Source organism: Mastigoproctus giganteus, chromosome 2 (genome assembly GCF_048544385.1).
Source record: "Mastigoproctus giganteus isolate SK-2022 chromosome 2, ASM4854438v1, whole genome shotgun sequence".
Classification (NCBI taxonomy): Eukaryota; Metazoa; Arthropoda; class Arachnida; order Uropygi; family Thelyphonidae; genus Mastigoproctus; species Mastigoproctus giganteus.
The window spans coordinates 162,450,088-162,469,841 of NC_143576.1; the positions used below are offsets into that span (position 1 = coordinate 162,450,088).

At 40.1% G+C, this 19,754-nt stretch overlaps 1 protein-coding gene across 3 annotated transcripts in view; it reads right to left on the bottom strand.

Annotated features, from left to right (window-relative positions):
• Window positions 1-4,813, bottom strand: part of LOC150089714 (NCK-interacting protein with SH3 domain) — a 167,728-nt gene extending 162,915 nt beyond the window's left edge. For all 3 annotated transcript variants that reach the window (XM_090368755.1, XM_090368754.1, XM_090368753.1), the window contains exon 1: window positions 4,610-4,813. In XM_090368755.1, coding sequence (XP_090224881.1) covers window positions 4,610-4,792 — 183 coding nt within the window. In that variant the 5' untranslated portion in view covers window positions 4,793-4,813. The remainder of the gene's footprint in view (window positions 1-4,609) is intronic.
• Window positions 4,814-19,754: the final 14,941 nt, after the last annotated feature.

Here is a 19,754-nt window from a genome sequence, read left to right on the forward strand (position 1 = left end):
CTGAGAGCAAAGTGAAGGAGAAATTGAAGTTAAACATGAAAAAGGTCCCTGGGGTGGACGGGATCTATTCAGTTATATTAAAGGAGGCAGCAAAGAAAGTAAGCAAACCCTTAGCCATAATTATGAGAGTAGGTGTGTTCCTTGGACTCACAAAGGGGGTTCACAAAAGGTGACACTAACTACAGACCTGTTAGTTTAAGTTGTATTCCGGAGAAAATAATGGAATCACTGGTTAAAGAAGCATTGTACGATCATCTAGACAAGACTGCAGCAATAGTTAGGACTCAAATGAGTACATTGAACAATTGTACAGAGAAGTAGAGTGGGCTAGTAAATCAGAATGTCTTATAATGGGGGATTTTAACTTCCCAGATATTGACTGAAACTTGTGGTTTGGTCACTCACACACTAGTCAGACTTTTGTGGATTTATTGGATGATTGTTTTCTGCAGCAGCATGTTCGAGAGGCAACCAGAGGGGGTAATACTCTTGATCTCGTTATCAGCAGTGATCATTCGTGTATTAAGAATTTGCAGATAAAGGAACCATTAGGTGGCAGTGATCACAGTGTACTGATGTGGGATTTACTTAAAGATTTAATTACCATCAGGGGTAAAGGAAAGGGTTTTTGCTTCCGTAAAGGTGAGTGCAGTGGTCTCAGAAAGTTTTTAAATTCTGTACAGTGGGATCAACTGACGATGTTACGAACAGTAAATTCTAAGTGGTAAGCATTCAAGGAATTAATCGTGGATGCTACTAGAAGTTTCATACCAATTAAGAAATATTGTTCAAGGTTTAGGCCTAAATGGTTATCAAATGAACTAATGAGACTCGTAACAGAGAAGAAAAATGCATGGGATGCATATAAATTATCAAACGACTCAGAAGCCTATGGCAGATATAAGCTAGTCTGTAATCAGGATACTTAATGTTTTTGTAATAACTGAGAGCAAAGTGGAGGAGAAATTGTTGAAGTTAAACATAAGAAAAGCACCTGGGGTGGACGGGATCTATCCAGTTATATTAAAGGAGGCGGCAAAGCAACTAAGCAAACCCTTAGCCATAATTATGAGAGCATCTTTCGACTCAGGGGAGGTTCCCACAGACTGGAGATGTGAAAATGTATCCCCAATTCACAAAGGGGGGGGATCAAAGGATGACACGAGTAATTACAGACCAGTTAGTTTAACTTTTGTTCCAGGTAAAATAATGGAGTCACTGGTTAAAGATGCACTGCAGGATCATCTAGACAAGACTGCAGCAATAATTCAGACACAGCATGGGTTTGTTAAGGGAAAGTCTTGTCTGACAAATTTGATAGGATATTATGATGTGGTTACAAAGGAACTGGATGCAAAAAATAATTTTGATATCATATATTTGGATTTCAGGAAAGCTTTTGACACTGTTGCACATGGACGACTATTGTACAAATTGGAGCAGAATGGTATTAAGGGTAAGTTGCTACAATGGATAAAAAGATGGTTGAGTGGGAGAAGACAGAGGGTGGTAATCAATGGGTGCTGCTCTTCGTGGACTAATATTATTATTGGAGTCCCACAGGGTTCGGTGTTGGGTCCACTGTTGTTTTGTATATTTATCAATGATATTGATGAAGGTATATCAGGCTTAATGTCGAAGTTTGTAGATGATACAAAGATTGGCAGGGTTGTTAATGACAGTAATTGCAGTGTGCTACTGCAACAGGATCTAGATAATTTGGGCAGATGGGCTAAGAAGTGGCAACTGAAGCTTAACCTTGACAAATGCAAAGTACTGCATATGGGTAGAAATAACTCCAGAGAAACGTACCAACTGTGTGGTACTACATTTAAGGTGGTAGAAAATGAAAAAGACCTGGGAGTAATTGTGCAGTCAGATATGAAGTTTTCTGAGCAATGCAGACAGGTTGCCAGGGCAGGTCATGGGGTTTTGTCAATGATATATAGGAATTTTGCTAGCAGGGAAAAGGAGGTGATTGTCCCTCTGTATAAGGCAATGGTCTGGCCACGCCTTGAGTACTGCGTACAGGTCTGGAGGCCTCATTTTAGGAAGGATGTACATTGGCTTGAGCGTGTACAGAGAAGGGCAACAAGATTGGTGAGGGGAATGAAGGGATCCTCTTACCAAGAGAGGCTTAAGTTCTGCAAATTGCAGTGGCTGGAGACTAGGTACCTGCACGGTGATCTAATTGAAAGGCCTTGAATGGGTTGAGCACGCTGAATTCTGATGGGATCCTTCCACTTATTCAGATTTCGAACCTAAGGGGGCATAAATTCAAATTAAGAAAGGACAGATGTAGAATAGACGTAAGAAAATTTGCCTTTAGCCAGAGGATGGTTAATTGCTGGAACAAACTTCCATCTGTCATTGTGGAAGTTGATAGATCGAATAAATTTAAGGAGGTACTGGACAGGCATTTGGAGGGAATGGTGTGATTTTTCTTTTTGTTTTTTTTGGCTGATGCTGCATAAGCTCATACACTTGCTTTCTTGCATCACATGCCACTACTACTACTATTTGAATTGCCTATTGCTATTTGTCAAGTTCAAAGAGAAGCAACAGTTGAAGAAATGGTGATGAAAGATTACAGAATGATTATCAAACATACTGTCAAATCTGACAATACATCTAAAGTATTGATCAATTATGCAAAGCTGGAATGTTTATGTTCTGATGGGGAAGAAACTTCCCAGCCAATGAAACGCAAAGACATCAGAACTGAAATGCAAAGACATCAGAACAACTTTTGGAGAGATTTATGCAGAATCCTGATAACTTTCTTTTTCAGTTCATAACTATGGATGAGATATAAATACATTACTTTGATCTCAGGTCTAAAAGCATGGCCCAGAAACACATCTCTATCACTCAAGAAATTCTGTGTTGCCTAGTCTGTAGGCAAGATGATAGGTTCCAATTTCTGGGATGCTCATTACCTTGAGCACACAGCCACAATCACAAACTAGTATTACACACAATTATTAGTCAAACTGTACAAGACAACCAAGATAAAGCAGCAATGAACATTGCTGCTTCATGTTGGTAGCGTGACCTCCAAAAAAATTGTGGGGAGGTCATACATTCCAAAAAAAACTTATACTGTTGAAAGAATCCTCTGAGGCACAATAAAAACTATTTCCATCTAATCACAGACCAGCCTGCAATTAATATACAACTTATAATAATAAAACTGTATAATTTATGTGAAATTAAAATTCCAAAAACTGGACATCAATAAGATCTGTATAAATAAATAAAATTATTTATAATTATTTCTAAATTATAAATTATATCTTCCAAACCATGGAAGCATTTGATAATGAATATTGTGTTCCTCAACTATAAACAGTGTAAAGTTTTGTACATTAAAAAAGATCTCAATTGCAGTCCTGCAGTGATTAGATAAAAGTATTATATACACATAATAAAGGTTTTGACATATAATAAAGGGTTATATACATATAATAAAGGCAAACCATGATAAATGATACTTTTGTGAAAACCTTTTGCGGAGTACTCATTACACATGGTACCACAGTATTATGTAAAAAGCTGATCAGATCTACACTTGCAGTTTTCACAAGCACCAACAGTACATAAAAAAAAACAGAATTTGTTGTCACCTGAAAAACAAATCTAAGTGTAGGCTTCACTTAGGCTTCAGTCCCCCAGGGGGGGTTTATGAGGACAATGTATGTATGCAAGTCCACTGTTGTAATATTTATGTCTGCTACACAAATACAGATTTTGATATCAAATTCTCAATCAATTTTGTTCAAGTGTGCAATCACTCGAACAAAAAGTTGATGTGTGCTATAAAGGAGTGGAATGTTGAGAAGAGCAGTAATTTCCCTCAGTAATCCCCAAGGACCCCTAGATCCTTGGGGATTACTGAGGGAAAGTGCATTACCACAAGGAGCCTTATCAAACACTGAAATAAAAACTGTTTGAAAGATGCACTTTCCTTGGTAGTTTTAAATTTTATGAACCACCTGATATCCAGGGGCTCACATCTGGTGAGTATGGGCTTGGCAAACCCAGGGTCATGAACTGCATATCTTTTCTTTCTTGCTTTCTTGGTGATTCCCTTATACTTCTGACTCCTCTCTTTCTCTAAGGGTAACGTGGGAATTTTTTTTTTTTTTGGCTGGTGCAGCATAAGGCTTCCTTGTACCGTAGAGCTAATAATAATAACATACATGACATAAACAGGGCACATTAGTGGTGAAAATAATTTCGATTATTACAATCCTCATTCATTCTGAAGTTTTAAACCAAAGATAAAGAAGTTGTGTATATCAAAAAACTACAAGTGGTAAAATTAAAATCAGGAATATGATTTCTGAGAGCTTATGCCCCCGAATGACAGGAATCACACTCACCTATTTAATTAACGGTGATTTTTTTTTTGTTAATTAAAGTGATATCTTAATTCTAGTCACCTGACAACAGAAAATCAATCTTACTTTTAATTCTGATCAATCAAGACAACCAAGCTACAATTCCACTTTAGGAAAAACCAATACCAAAACTGAAAGATTAATCAGAATTTAATTCACAGCATCGATTTCCAAAACACGTTAGTGTCAGGGAACGAGATTCTCACCTCTTCACTTCGCACATAAGAGCACGGAATGTAACCGCAATTTCCGTGGATGTCAACTCCAAACGTCCAATCTGAGTCCACATGCTTTGTCAAAGCTTCAATAAAACGATCACCTTGATGAAAATTAAGCACATTCTTTTGGGAATAAGCAAAATCATACATTGCAATCAAAATACTCTCCATCACTAATATCACTCTTCATTCAGCACACTTCGCAAAGCAACTTTTTACAACCAAACTTATCACTGCATCAATCATTTTTCAGAGAAAAAGGCAACTATCCATACACAGCTTGATAATTAAATACCAATAAACGATATCAAAGTTAATTCATTTTAAATTATTAATGCCGCAAAAGGGGAAAAAAATTCGACTGACTGAAAATGTTGCACATTATTTTTTCTATAAATCAGAAACTTTTTTGCTTTTATTGTCAAGGCAGACAGTACAAAAATACAGTTTACACTTATATGAGTAAGGTAGACCGTTCAAAATGATTGCACAATTCTCTAAAAAAAACAGTTAATCACTTAGGTTACAAGTGAATGATTTAAGTCACTGTGAAGAATGATGAATATAATACACAAACGTAGTTTCAGTCTGAGCACTGCAGCTCAGCTATCGCTGGTTGCGCAGCGGGTAGAAACCCTCTTTTCTCAAACCGTAAGGAAAAGCTTAAATTCAGTTCTCATCACTGGCAAAACTGAGAAACGATAGGGACTGTGGCGGTTTATTTTTTATATCAACGCAGAGATGATCTCTTGATCGAAGTTGCAAGGCCTTTACTCTAGGAAGCGCAAGTTTTCATTCCTCAAATTAAGTAAACTGGCAATAAAATACATGCAATTTACAGAGAGGATATACTGACGCCTTAGTTGCCTTGGAGCACATTCCAATATGTACCCGTCCTGCTGCTGATGTACACGTGAATCGATAGCTCCCCATCGATCTATGTCCAAAGCTATTCTCGGTTGTTCCATAAAGCTTTCTTCGTTTAGGAACGACAACAATTACCTTAAATTTAGTTTGTTGGGTTCTGATTTTTTTTTTTTTTTTTTACAAAAAAAAAAACACCCGTTTATACCATAATGCGGTCCCAGCTCTGTACCCTTGTGGATAGCAAGTTGGTTATAATAACTGTCCTTCCATAGCAGGTGAAATACGCCTGAGTTCGAATGTTAAGGTTTTTTTTTTTTTTTTTTTTTTTTTTTATGCAACATGGCTGAGTTAATCGGTTTCAGGCGATGGTTGCATTGTTTTTCTACAGGTAACTCTAGTTTTTTCGACAAACCAAACAGCAAACCGTCACCGTCCTGCACACCAGGTGGAAAAGGCCCGGGTTCGAATCCCGTCGATGACACTAGGAACTTTAGTGGGCTTTTTTCACTCCGTGGCTGAGTTAGTCGGTCTCAGGCGTAGATAGCAAGGTTTTCCACAGAAACTGGGTTTTTCGTCCAGCAAACAGACAAATCGACCATAGAACAAATGCATTTAACAGACATAAGACACAGCACGGCAGATGAATTTAATTATTCGGGTAGCCTAAATATAATAATAGTTTTATACTACCCCCTCATGGCCTAAGCTGCTTTGGCCTTAACACAAACCGAACTCCGGCTCTGTATACAAAGATGCAACCCTCATCCGACCGACTAACTAAGTCACAGTGGAAAAAAAAAACAAACATAAAAGTTAGTTACCCTGTCAATACCAGCGTGCTGCTAATGAACAGCATTACGGAAACAATTGAGTAACAATACCCTACTTATTATTATTATTAGTAGCCATATGGTGCAAGGAAGTCTGAGGCTTATGCTGCACCATCCAAACAAAAAAAAAATTCCCTATTACCCTGAAAGAAACAGAGAGAGAGAGAGAGAGAGAGAGAGAGAGAGAGAGAGAGAGAGAGAGAGAGAGAGAGAGAAGTAGAAAGGAATCACCAAGAAAAAGAAGAATCATGATATCCAGCTCAGTACCCCAGGTGTGCCAAGCCCATACTCACCAAATGTGAGCCCCTACTTAGCCTACTACATATACAGGGTGATTCACTACCAGTGCGACAAACTTGCAGGAGATGTAGGGGGCACAAAGACGAATCGGAATCACATAGCATTGCAGGGTCCGAAATGCCTTCGTCATGCGGTAGAGGACGTTGAACGGGAGGTCGCGTGAACAGTGATCCCGCTGGAAGTCAGCATTGCGAACCGTTTCTGTTGAAGAAACCAAGTAGCAAAAGTCCTCCGGAGTGGATAATCCGCAGGCTCCAATGATTGGACGCGTTGCAGATGGTATGAACTCATATGGTTCGTTGACAGTATCCTCCATACAGTGGATTGGGAAATACCCAATCGTTGGCCTATCGCTCGAGTACTCGTACTCGGATTGCCTTCTGCAAGACGCAGGACATTCTCCTCATTGTCTGGCGTCCTCGTAACGTAACCTTCTGTGCACACGTGCGAAAATCGTATGATGAGGAGCACGCCTGTGCGTGAAACGTTCCTTGTACAAGCGCAGAGCGGCGCGCCCGTTACAGTCCGCAGCTCTATACGCGAGGTGCATGTCGGCCAGTTCAACGTCTGAATACTCGTCCATCCTACTGCCTCGGGAACCGGTTCGCAAATGCTGACTTCCAGCGGGATCGCTGTTCACGCGACCTCCCGTTCAACGTCCTGTACCGCATGACGAAGGCATTTCGGACCCTGCAATGCTATGTGATTCCGATTCGTCTTTGTGCCCCTACACCTCCTGCAAGTTTGTGGTACTGCTAGGGAATCACCCTGTATACAAAGCCGGATGTGACACACATAACGCAATATTTAATATGAGAGTATCTAATATGCGATCCGCTAGTTTATCTAATATACACTCATTGATCACTGAATTATGGCCACCCCATCTGTAATGGAATATGCCGCATAGCTAGCAGTATAAAAAGCCGAACAGCTTCCTACTCCAGAGCAGTGGTAATTTACATCTGGTTGTCCAAATCAATGTGATAAAGTAGCAGTTATCGGACATAGTAAAGATATCACGTAGTTTCAAACGGACATGACTGTGGGTCTGGTGCTTCCATATCGGAAAATGGCGTGTCTTGTGGATGCTCAGGGCTCACTGTGGATAAGGTGTACATATGCCGAACAGGTCAAACCACTTCCTGTCGACAGAACTGTTAAGCATTACCCAAGGTAGATATTCAGGGTGAACGAAGGGGGCAGCGCGTTGTACTGGCTCAACGGCATAGAACATGGCAAGGAAGTCTGAGGCTTATGCTGCACCAGCCAAAAAAAAAAAATTTCCCTATTACCCTGAGAGAGAGAGAGAGAGAGAGAGAGAGAGAGAGAGAGAGAGAGAGAGAGAGAGAGAGAGAGAGAGAGAGAGAACCAGCCACAAGAATTTTCAACTGGTTCTGTTGAACACGGCCCCGCGCTCAAATATCCTCACTGGAATGTCATCACCATTTTTTCCGCATTTCTATCAACAAGCCTACCACCGTCATAATGTGTAGTTACCCATTATCGTCACTCCAAGAGCTGTAAAATTTAAAAAAAATAAAAAATTTAAAAAAATCACTATTACAACAATATCCCTTATAAGTTCTGCGGAGGACCCCAGGGCTCCACAAGTAATTCTTGAACAGGGTCCCACAAATTTTGAGGCATGCCTTAAATGGCACTATGACGATGCAAGATTCTGCAAATCCAGATGAGTGTCAGTTGTGTTGGATATTGTGAGTTAAGTGTTGGTGTGTTCTTTGTGTTCTTCATCTGCTATTTAGTTACTGGAAGGATCTCTCACTATGAATTGAGCCTTCCAGCATCCCCCACCTCCTACAGAACAAGAAGAGGAAAGCTCAGAAAGTGCAGAAGGGGTAAGTAAGAGAGTTGAGGTAGCAGAGAAAGACAGGGGTTGACTTTAGACAAGGAAGTCCGCCAGACGAGGAGCAAGGAGACCACTAGTGGAAGGAGTTGAAGTTGGAGTTTGTTGGAGTTGAAGTTGTGCAACATGCTCTGGTAAGTTGAAGGAGGAAGAAGCGCTACGTCTGATTCAATGTCTTGATAACAGTGATTTTGTTTGTACAACTGAACCAGACTGCGGCCCCATAGGCGTCCACAATAGATGAAAGGCAGGTCGGTACATTAGTTTGAGAACACTTCCCTTGAGACCACAGTCTATTCTGGTGATTCTGTGAAACATATGGGTGTATGCCTTCACTTTTTCTTTCATGTGTTCTATAAGAGGAAGGAAGAACCACTTTTGATCAGGAATTATTCCTAAATATGTTAGAGAGGCTGGGCATCTTAGGGATTTACCGTCTAGCTTTATGACAGGTGACTTGTTTGGGTGAAGACTGCCTTTGACTAGCAACATTTTTGTCTTGCTGGTCGAGGTTGTGAGCTTGTGGAGAGAGTTCACCTGCCTCTACAGGCTGACTCTAGTGTGTATCCTCCGAAGAAAAGGACAAGGTCATTTGCTTACGGAAGAATGATGATGTGTTGGAAATTGATAGTCAGCCACTCATCCAATACCATGTTCCATCCATCCAGGCCCAAGATGGATCTCCAAGAGCATTTTTTGTATTTTTGAAATATTTTACAGATAGTATGCCTCCTGCCACAGAAGTAGTTTTTTAAGCATCTGAAGAGTATTGTGCTTGTCTGAATCGTCTGATGATGCTAGGCCAAAAGATAGAGTCAAAGGGCCATTTGAAATCGATAAAGCTTGTAAAGACGCATTTAGTGATTCTTCAACTTCGGCAATGTAAAGTAGAGCGTCTATGGTGAACCTCCCTACCATAAAGCCATATTGATTAGGGGACAGTAAAGCTTTTTTTCTGGTAGCAGGTTTGAACCCTTTGAAGGATTAACCTCTCCAATATTTTGCCAAGGACGGGAAGAAGGGCGATATGTGGTTGGTGTATTGATCTTGGCAGATACTTTGGGAATAAGCCTGACATTTGTATGCTTCCAAATAGACAGAAAAAGCCCTTCCCTGAGGCATGAGTTAAAAAGATCTTTTAGGGTATCAGGGCAGATGGTTCGCAGACGCTTTATTCTATCCCGTTCGACCAGATCCAGGTAAAGTGCAATGACCTGACTGAATTGAAAATATGAGGAGCGGACCGTTATTCTGCAAAAGTCGCCTTCTAGGTTTGCTGCAGCTTGATGCGATGTGGTGAAAGAATGTATTTTGGGTAACGACGATATCTGGAAGTTTGACAATAATACCTGCAAAGCAGTCACCCCCAGAGGTCTGAACTTTTCTGAAGACTAGGGGGTATTCAGCTATTCTGCCTACCCTGTGAGAAGTACGGCTCTTGGAGGAGCAAAACATCGATATTCCTTTCTTCAAGTATTTAGGGCGCAATTTGTTACCTACGGTTATTCATTTGTGAGCGTTGTTCTGTGCAAAACTAAGCCTGAATTGATAACTGTTAAAGCTATGGTCCATAATAGGTGTTGGATTTGAGATTCTCTACTGCACGTTGATAGACAGGATATGCACCTTCCTTGACGGAATGTTCATGTGGTCGGTTGATATATTTACAGTCATCACACCTCAGGGGTTCACATCTGGTGAGTATGGACTTGGCAAACCCAGAGTCCTAAGCTGGATATCATCATTCTTCTCTCTCTTGCTTTCTTGGTGATTCCCTTCTTCTTCTGACTCTCTCTCTCTCTCTCTCTCTCTCTCTCTCTCTCTCTCTCTCTCTCTCTCTCTCTCTCTCTCTCTCTCAGGGTAAGGTAACTTAGGAATTATTTTTGGCTGGTGCAGCATAAGCCTCAGGCTTTCTTGCGCCTTATCACTAATAATAATAATTTTGTTGGGAGATTATTGGCTGGGCAATCTCTGAACATGTGACCCTCCTCACCACAGTGCCCACGTACTGATTGTGGCTTGATGCATCTAGAGCATGTGTGCCCATATCCAAAGCAGTTGTAAACTTGTGACGGGCACAAGGACCGAGGGGTACGAGGACCATCCTATGAATATTTTTTTTGGTTACGTAGAATTTTACAGTTGGGGATACCTCTACGATCCAATTAAGGCTATTTTTTGCCCTTGTCCTTTTGGAGTACTGCACTCTGACGTGGCATTCTGTTTCCTCAGGCTCCAGAAAGCAGGTGAGGTGTCTAGTGATTATATCGAAGGCTAGTTCCGCACTGGAAAGAGGGCATTCAACGTCATAAAACGAGGATGCTGGGTCCCCATAACTTGGGGATCTCGGCCCTCAGGCCCATTCTCTCCAGGCTTTCACACTATTGAATTCGGTCTACATCTTCCTTGGAAGCGGCCTCGACGAGGATGCCGCGATCTCTAATTTTTCCGAATTTTCATTACTCTGATGTTGTTAAGTTGTGGGCGAAAAGAATTCAGAACTTCCACTCTAACTTTCTCACTGCTCTTTAGTATGCATATGCATGTTTTTATTTAAATTAACTAAATGCCCAAGGCATAATACATTAAGAGTTTAATAACTATATAATATTGGTGTGTAGATACATCATAGACAACTCTTAAGAAACTACAAAGTAGTTGTTGTAGGCATCATTTACTCTTTCTCATATTGTACTCGGCCTTCACGACGAGTTGCCATGATATTGCACTACCTCGAATAAGTAACGCTTCACTTATTCGAGGCACGTTTTTATGTATGTAAATGTGCATTACCGCCCCCCTTTTTTTAGGTCTTAGCCACTGAAATCTCAGGAAATAAGGTGGGCGGATTTGCCAGAGTGAACTATTGACTACTGGGTATCTGTTCTGCCTACACGGGAAGGAAGTGGGGCAAGGTTAGGCCTCAGCAGGGGTTCAGCGGCAAAAGGACCAGAAGAACAACAGTACATGATACTACACATATACAATGTCCATATACTTTTAAATCTCTGGCATTTCCAGTTAACTGGTACACCAACAACGCGGAGCTGGGGGGAACCCTTGGTGCCGCTTGACCCTAAATACACTTTACTGCTCTTTAGAGCACTACCTTCATCTGCCTTCAGTGTAACAACATGTTTGGGTCCTTTACTGGTTGGTGTCTCTGGCTGTTTTAATGCAACAGCATAGGAAATCCTAGGCATGGTATGGCTTGTTGATGCTCCATTCTTTGGGCCCTTACCTTGAAACTGGGCACTTTACTAATGACATTAGCAAGCACCTCGTTCTTGGCTTTCGGATGTTCATTATCCAGGAAAAGTTGGTACAGGAGCTATTCCATAGCTTCCCAGGAGCAAGTAACCTTACGAGCGGCTTCCCCCTGCTCTTTTCACTGGACAAACATCATTCAACGGCGAATGATAAGTATTAAGACAAGGCTTGGGGTTTCTCTATTATTGAAGTTCGGAAGGGAGTCCGTTTCAATATCTAGATCTATTCCAGTTTTACTTTGTGGGTCTGCACTGTAGCACAGTGATATCGGCACCGCTCCCCTCACACTGGGTGGAAAAGGCCCGGGTTCGAATCCTATCGATGACGCGAGCAACTTTAATGGGCTTTTTTTACTCCGTGGCTGAGTTAGAAGGCGCCTCCCAAGCCAGGTGGGAAGGAGCAGCAGTGCGTATCACAAGCTTCTTGATTAGACCGGGGTTCGAGCCCGTCATCACCAAATACGAAGGATGCGGAAAGGTCAGGGAATGACCACCGCATATCCCGGAGCAATATGGCCTTAGTTGCTAATGCTATTAAAAACCAAATAACAAAATCATAAGTTCAGTTAGACGATCTCTGGCGTAGATAGCAAGGATTTTCCTCATGGCAACTCGGTTTTTCGTCCAGCAAAACAGGCAAATCAACCAGAGAACACAAACAATTTACAGACAGAATACACACTGCACGGCAGAAGAATTTAATCATTCGGGTGTCCTAAAGACAATAGAGGGGAATAGGTATCCTGTGCGTTATCAGACACTCAGCCTAAAACACTGATGGATCTAATATCTCTCTATTACAGAAGATTTAGTAGAAGTCCGGTTGGCCTGCCTCCCTAAAATCTACTCATGCACACCTTCTTGATGGTAAGCCCTGTTACGTCACTTAGGTGGCAACGAACGTGTAGAGTGGTTCTCTTCAAGATGCCTGGTCAGCGTGAAGAGGAAAAGACCAAACCGTCCAGCATATGACAGCACGACAATGCAAATGGCCCTCAGTCCCAAGCAGCTTCCACTCTTCCTCTTACGGCAGCGAGAGGATCAGAGTGGAAGCAGAGGGTGCTAAGAATCTCTGTATACGACCAGGCTGCCATGCACGGAAACTGAACTTGGCCTGTTATAACGTAACATAACTCATCGGTGAAGACAGGATATTAGAGCTGGAAAAGGAATTAGAAAATGTGAATTGGAATATCATCGGTTTTGCTGAAACAAGAGGAAGAAATGAATCACTTATAAGTTTATCAAGTGGAAATCTGCTGTACACCAATGGAAACAGTGAAAGGAGTGAAGGTGGAGTTGGGTTTCTGGTCCATAAAGATTTTAAAAACAACATTTTGGAATTCAAAAGTACATCACCAAGGGTGTCAAGACTAATACTCAAGATTTCTAAGAGGTACAAGCTAAAGATTATAATGATTTATGCACCAACATCGACCCATGATGATGAAGAGGCTGAAAAAATGTACACCGAAATTGAGAGTCTTCTAGATGAGCAGAAAACTCACTACACTATTATTATGGGGGACTTCAATGCTAAGGTTGGAAAAAGGCAAAACAGCGCAGAAAGAGGAACTATAGGAAATTTTGGAATTGGTGAAAGAAATAAAAGAGATGAGAGACTTGTGGAATTTGCAGAATCTCAAGGACTGTCAGTAATTAAAACTTTTTTCAAATAAAGGGTGAACAGAAAGTGGACATGGAAGAGTCCAAATGGATTGACAACTAATGAAATCGACTTCATCCTCACTAACAGAAGATATATTGTGAATGATGTTACCATCCTGAATAAGGTAAATATTGGAAGTGATCACAGAATGGTAAGATGTACGCTTCATATAGATGTAGGAAAAGAAAGGAAAAAACTGACTCGAGTAAATAATACAAAGGTCTTTGAGATAACAGAGGAGGAAAAAAAGCAGTATGCACTGGAACTTAAGAACAAGTCTGAGCTTCTGCAGACTGCTCAGGACCGAGATATCGACGAGGGATATTACAACTTTCTGAAAATGATAAAGCCCAAGAAACCTATAGGGAAAAAGAAATCCAAAGAAGAAAAAATTAGTCAAGAAACACTTGTCAAGATGAACAGAAAACGACAAATGAAGAGTAAGAAAAACACTGACAGGGAGAAAATTGAGTACACTGAGTTATGCAAAGCCATTAGAAAGAGTCTCAGAGAGGACATAAGAAGATTTAACACAAGAAAAGTAGAACAAGCATTAAGGGAAAACAAAGGATTTAATCAGCAGCCATGAGAATGGCTGCTGATTAAATCAGAAAGAGAAATGATACTGAAACTGAAGAATAGCGATGGTGTACTTATAAACAGCAGAGAAGGCATAATTCAAACAGCAGAGACTACTATAGAGAATTATACAAGGAGCGAGGGAATGATGCCAGGAGTGGGGAAGCTGGATTGCAAAGTAGCAACACATACGACATACCCGATATTCTTCCTGATAAGGTAGAACATGCATTGAAGAAAATGAAGAATCAGAAAGCCCCGGGGGAAGATGAAGTTACTGTAGAGTTGTTAAAATTGGGAGGAAGAGACATAACACAAAAACTGGCAAGGCTCTTCACAAAGTGCATTAGAAAAGGTGTGACGCCTAAGCAGTGGAATAATGCTATCATAGTTTTGCTGCATAAGAAACGAGATAAATCAGAAATAGACCAATTAGCTTGTTATCCCACATCTACAAGTTGTTCACAAGGGTCATTACTAACAGATTAAAAAGAATACTTGATGAGAATCAACCGAAAGAGCAAGCTGGCTTTAGGACAGGATTCTCAACTATGGATCACCGTCACGTAATATCACAGCTAATGGAGAAAGCAAATGAATATAAAACACCATTATGCCTGGCATTTGTGGATTATGAAAAGGCATTTGACTCCATACAGCGTAAGGTAATGTTTCGGGCACTGGAAAGACAAGGCATAGATACCCCATATATTATGATTTTGAAGAAAATATATGAGAGTGGTACCTCCTTTATTAGACGAGACAAAGACAGTAGGAAATTTAAAATCGAGAAAGGAGTTCGACAAGGAGACACAATATCTCCGAAGATGTTTACTGCTGCCCTTGAGGAAGCTTTCAGAAGATTAGACTGGTCGCAGAAAGGAGTCAATGTGAACGGAGAGTACCTAAACCAATTACGATTTGCAGGTGACATTGTGGTCATAAGCCACGATCCCAAAGAATCAGAAGAAAATCTTAATCAGTTATGCACAGTTAGTAAGCATTTTGGACTAAAGATGAAAATGGCTAAAACAAAAGTAATGATGAACAAGTATGCCACAGAAAGGGAAATAATGATTGAAGGAGCAGTAATTGAAAAGGTGGAGTGATGTACTTATCTGGGACAAGTTATTAGCTGTAATAATAATAAATGGCTGGAAATCAAGAGAAGAATAAATTTTGGATGGATAGCATTCAGGAAATATAGTGTCCTTGTGTCCTTGGGCAGGACACATAGCTCGAAGACATGATGACAGATGGACTAAGAAAATAACAGAATGGTGCCCAAGAGGAGCTAGAAGAAAACCTGGAAGACAAAGGCGGATATTGATAGATGAAATTCATGAGTTTTTGGGTAGTAAATGGATGGCCAATCCTCAAAACATAAGGAACTGGAAAGTTGCTGGAGAGGCCTTCATCCTGCAGTGGATTGAAAATGGCTGATGATGATGATGATGAAAGACGATAGTGTTTTTTTTATTTTTACTTTGGGGAACTTTGCCTTCTGGAATTTCCTGGCAATCTTTTATATTTTAGACTTGAGGTTTCTCGAATAGTGAAGTTGGTAAGTCCGTTTCAATATCTAGGTCTTTCCCCAGTTTTACTCTGGGGAAATTTGTATTCTGGAATGTCATGACAATCTTTTTTATTTTAGACTGCTTCTTGGAGGCAGAGCATTGGGAGCCCACGCAGGGTAACAGCAACTTTTTCCAGTCTTCCTCATCGTGTTGATTTTGGTCTTCATATTGTTCTGGATTCTGTGGCTTTGTTATTTTATGGTGCTTGTTAAGAGGACGGGGAACCGAGGCGCCTGAACCATTATTGTCATTAAGCTGATCAATAAATAGGCTATCATTTAACAAACCCTATAACAACAACAAGAGGCTTCCCACTGCGAGGTGTAACTTCAACTCTGTCTCGTCCACACTAAAATTCTGCAACCCAGTTTTTGCCTTTCCATATGAAGGAAAAGATTTCCTTATTGTTTACAATATGTTTCCTGAATTTCTTTCGACGACGTTCCCTTAAAATGAGGATACTCAATGACTGCACGGTGCTTGATTCTCTCAGCAATCGCCATTTTAATGCACCTTCCGCACTTCAACATCCTCTCTAAAGGAGAAGAATGTAGTTTCAAATCTGATATTTTCTCTGAACATACAAGAAGGGTTAGAGCACAGAATGGCTGTGGAAACCTTTGCGATGTTTACTGGGCTAAAATCTTTTCACGCCTCCTCGTATATGTGATTGTTCTATATAGTGTATAACGTACTGTAATATGAATGATGGCTTAGGCTACATCCTATTATGAATATATTCTTATAATCATATCTAGAACCTAGAAAGCATTCATTTTTTATTTTTAATGATTTATTATTTTGTTACAAAAGAATTGATAAAATTTTCATTAGATCCAAAAAATAATTGTCATATTTAATTTAATTAATAGATGACACCAGTCGTAATAATACTGCTCTCGAAATCAAGTGTTTGCCGGTTTGAAACATTCTAATCCAAATGTTGTTTTTGTGAAACAATGCAAGGGTATAAATATAATATATAACATATTTTGACTGTGTAAGTCTTTTGAAAAATATACAATATTTGACAAATGTAGCAACTTTAGAATCTTAGCTCCTTTTAATTAATAAATTAAGGTAAGTTTTGTTTTTTCCTGTTCCCTAATATGTATTGCCATTAAAATGGTGGAAATAAAAATTGAAACTGATTGAATTGATGGCATAAATAAAAGGAATATTGAGTTCGATTTTTAAAAACGTACTACAGTATTTGAACGCAGTATTAATAATAAAATACTACAGAAATTTAATTAGGTGTAAGCTATTCGTTTTTGTGAGAAATATCTAATGGGTATAGCGATTCTAATCAGTTATTCTCTCATTTCATTTTGAAGGCTGCATAATACCATACTACTATTTGTCGATCAATTCGACCCTGGAGAGATTGTGCAAGGCTCAAGGGGGTAGAATTTTTCTCAGCCTAGTGTGTGCTTGTTAACAGGAGAGACTGCTTCTACGGGGGTGGGAATTAGGTTTAATTAGGTGTAAGCTATTCGTTTTTGTGAGAAATATCTAATGGGTATAGCGATTCTAATCAGTTATTCTCTCATTTCATTTTGAAGGCTGCATAATACCATACTACTATTTGTCGATCAATTCGACCCTGGAGAGATTGTGCAAGGCTCAAGGGGGTAGAATTTTTCTCAGCCTAGTGTGTGCTTGTTAACAGGAGAGACTGCTTCTACGGGGGTGGGATACACTTAAATAGAAAGAGTACAAGAATATTTGCTGATGCTATCGAGGCATGGTTAGGTAGGTCGAAAAATGTAAGCTTGGGCGGGGGGGGATACACGGACTAATACATTAACAGTAGCCGCTGGCAGAGGTGAAAGTGATTCTTGCACTGCTTCTATTGGAACAAGCAGTAGCCTGGAAAACAATGTGTTAGATATTCCAGAGACTGCTGGGTGTCATTGCGGAACAAGTATATACTGTACATAGACTGTGTGAGGGTAGCTAAGAATAGGAGCAGGTGCATGTATACTTGCGTGTACACCAATGTTACGAGTTTGGTAAATTTCATCAATTTGAGATGTTGGAAAAAAAAATCAAAGGCAGACATTGTTGGGATATCAGAGACGTGGTGTCACACAGATATAAAGAATGCAGAACTGGAATTTGTACCAAATAAGATTGAAATAGGTGCACCAATAAATCCAACAAACAACAACAAGAACTGGAATTTCGGGAGTAATGTGTACAGGAAGGATAGACAGGATAGGAAGGGGAGGAGGGGTTATGCTATTAGTTAAGAAACACATAAAATCCAAGGAAGTGCAGCCAGTCGTTATCGCTGGACAGTGCAGTATCGAGTCAGTTTGGTGTGAAACAAGGATTGGGAAATCAAAATTGAGAATAGGAGTGTGTTATAGGACTAAAGACTGATGAGTATAATAAAAAACTGTACAGGGAATAGAGTGGGCCAGTAAATCAGAGAGTCTTATAATGGGGGAATTTAATTTCCCAGATATTGACCGGAATTTGTGGGTTTGTCACTCACATGCTAGCAAGGCTTTTGTGGATTTATGGGATGATTGTTTTTTTACATCAGCATGTTCGAGAGGCAAATAGAGGGAGTAATACTCTTGATCTGATTATCAGCAGTGATTCTTCATGCATTAAGAATCTGCAGATACAGGAACCACTAGGTGGCAGTGATCACAGTGTGCTGAAGTGGGATTTACTCAAAGAGGTAACTACCATTAAGGGTAAAGGGAAGAGTTTTTGCTTTCGTAAAGGTGACTACGGAGGTCTGAGACAGTATTTAAATTCTATACGGTGGGACCAACTGATGATGTTACCAACAGCAAATTCAAAATGGGAATCATTCAAAGAATTAATCTTGGAAGTTACTAGGCTTTACATACCAACTAAGAAATACTGTTCAAGGATTAGGCCTAAATGGAGGCCAGATGAACTAATGAAACATGTGGCAGAGAAGAAAAATGCATGGGATACATGTAAATTAATGGGTGACATGGAAGCCTAAGATGGATATAAGCTGGTCTGTAACCAATCATAAATGAGGTTAGGCAGGCAAAGGCAGATTATGAGAAATCTTTGCCAAAGGATGCAAAGAAAAACAGCAAAGAGTTCTTCACTCATGTAAACTAGGAGCAAGAAGATGAATCAGGTTGGTCCACTTGATATCGATGGTTCAACTGATGATGATCCTTCTGAGGTAGCTAACAAAATAAATGAGTATTTTTCATCTACATTCACACGTGAGGAGTTATTCAGGGCGCGGAATGCCAGAGGGGAATTAAACTCTGGTAGTGAGCTAGATGATTTTGTACTAACTGAGAGCAAAATGGAGGAGAAATTGTTGAAGATAAACATAGGAAAGCACCTCCTTCAATATAACTGGATATGTTCCATCCACCTGGGGTTGATTGGATCTCTCCAGTTATATTAAAGGAGGCAGCAAAGGCAGTAAGCAAACATTTGGCTATAATTATGGAGTATCCTTAGATTTTGGGTAGCTCCCCATGGCCTGGACATGTGCAAATGTATCCCCAATTGACAAAAGAGGAACAAAGGGTGACAAGTAATTACAGACCTGTTAGTTTAACGCCTGTTCCAGGGGAAATTAATGGAGGAACTATTTAAAGAAGCACTGCAGATCATCTGGACAAGACTTCAGTTATAACTCTAAAAGAGCATGGGTTTGTTAAGGGTCTTTTCTGACCAATTTGATTGGATACTATGATGTGGTCACAAAGGAACTGGTTGCAAAGAATAATTTTGATATGATATATTTGGATCTTAGAAAGGCTTTTGATACTGTTGCGCATGGAAGACTGCTCCACAAATTTGAGCAGTGTGGCATTGGAGACAAATTGCTTCTATGGATAAAGGGATGGTCGAGTGGGAGAAGACAGAGAGTGGTAATCAATGGACACTGCCCCAGGGTTCAATGTTGGGTCCATTGTTGTTTTCTGTATTTATTAATGATATTGATGATGGTGTATCAGGCTTAATATCCAAGTTTGCACACGATACGAAGGTCTTCAGGGTTGTTAATGACACCATTGACAGTACTCTGCTGCAAAAGGATATAGAAAAGTTGAGCAAATGGGGCTAAGAGGTGGCAACTGAAGTTTAACATTGACAAATGTAAAGTACTGCATATAGGAGGCAGTAACCCCAAAATAACGTATCAGCTGCGTGGT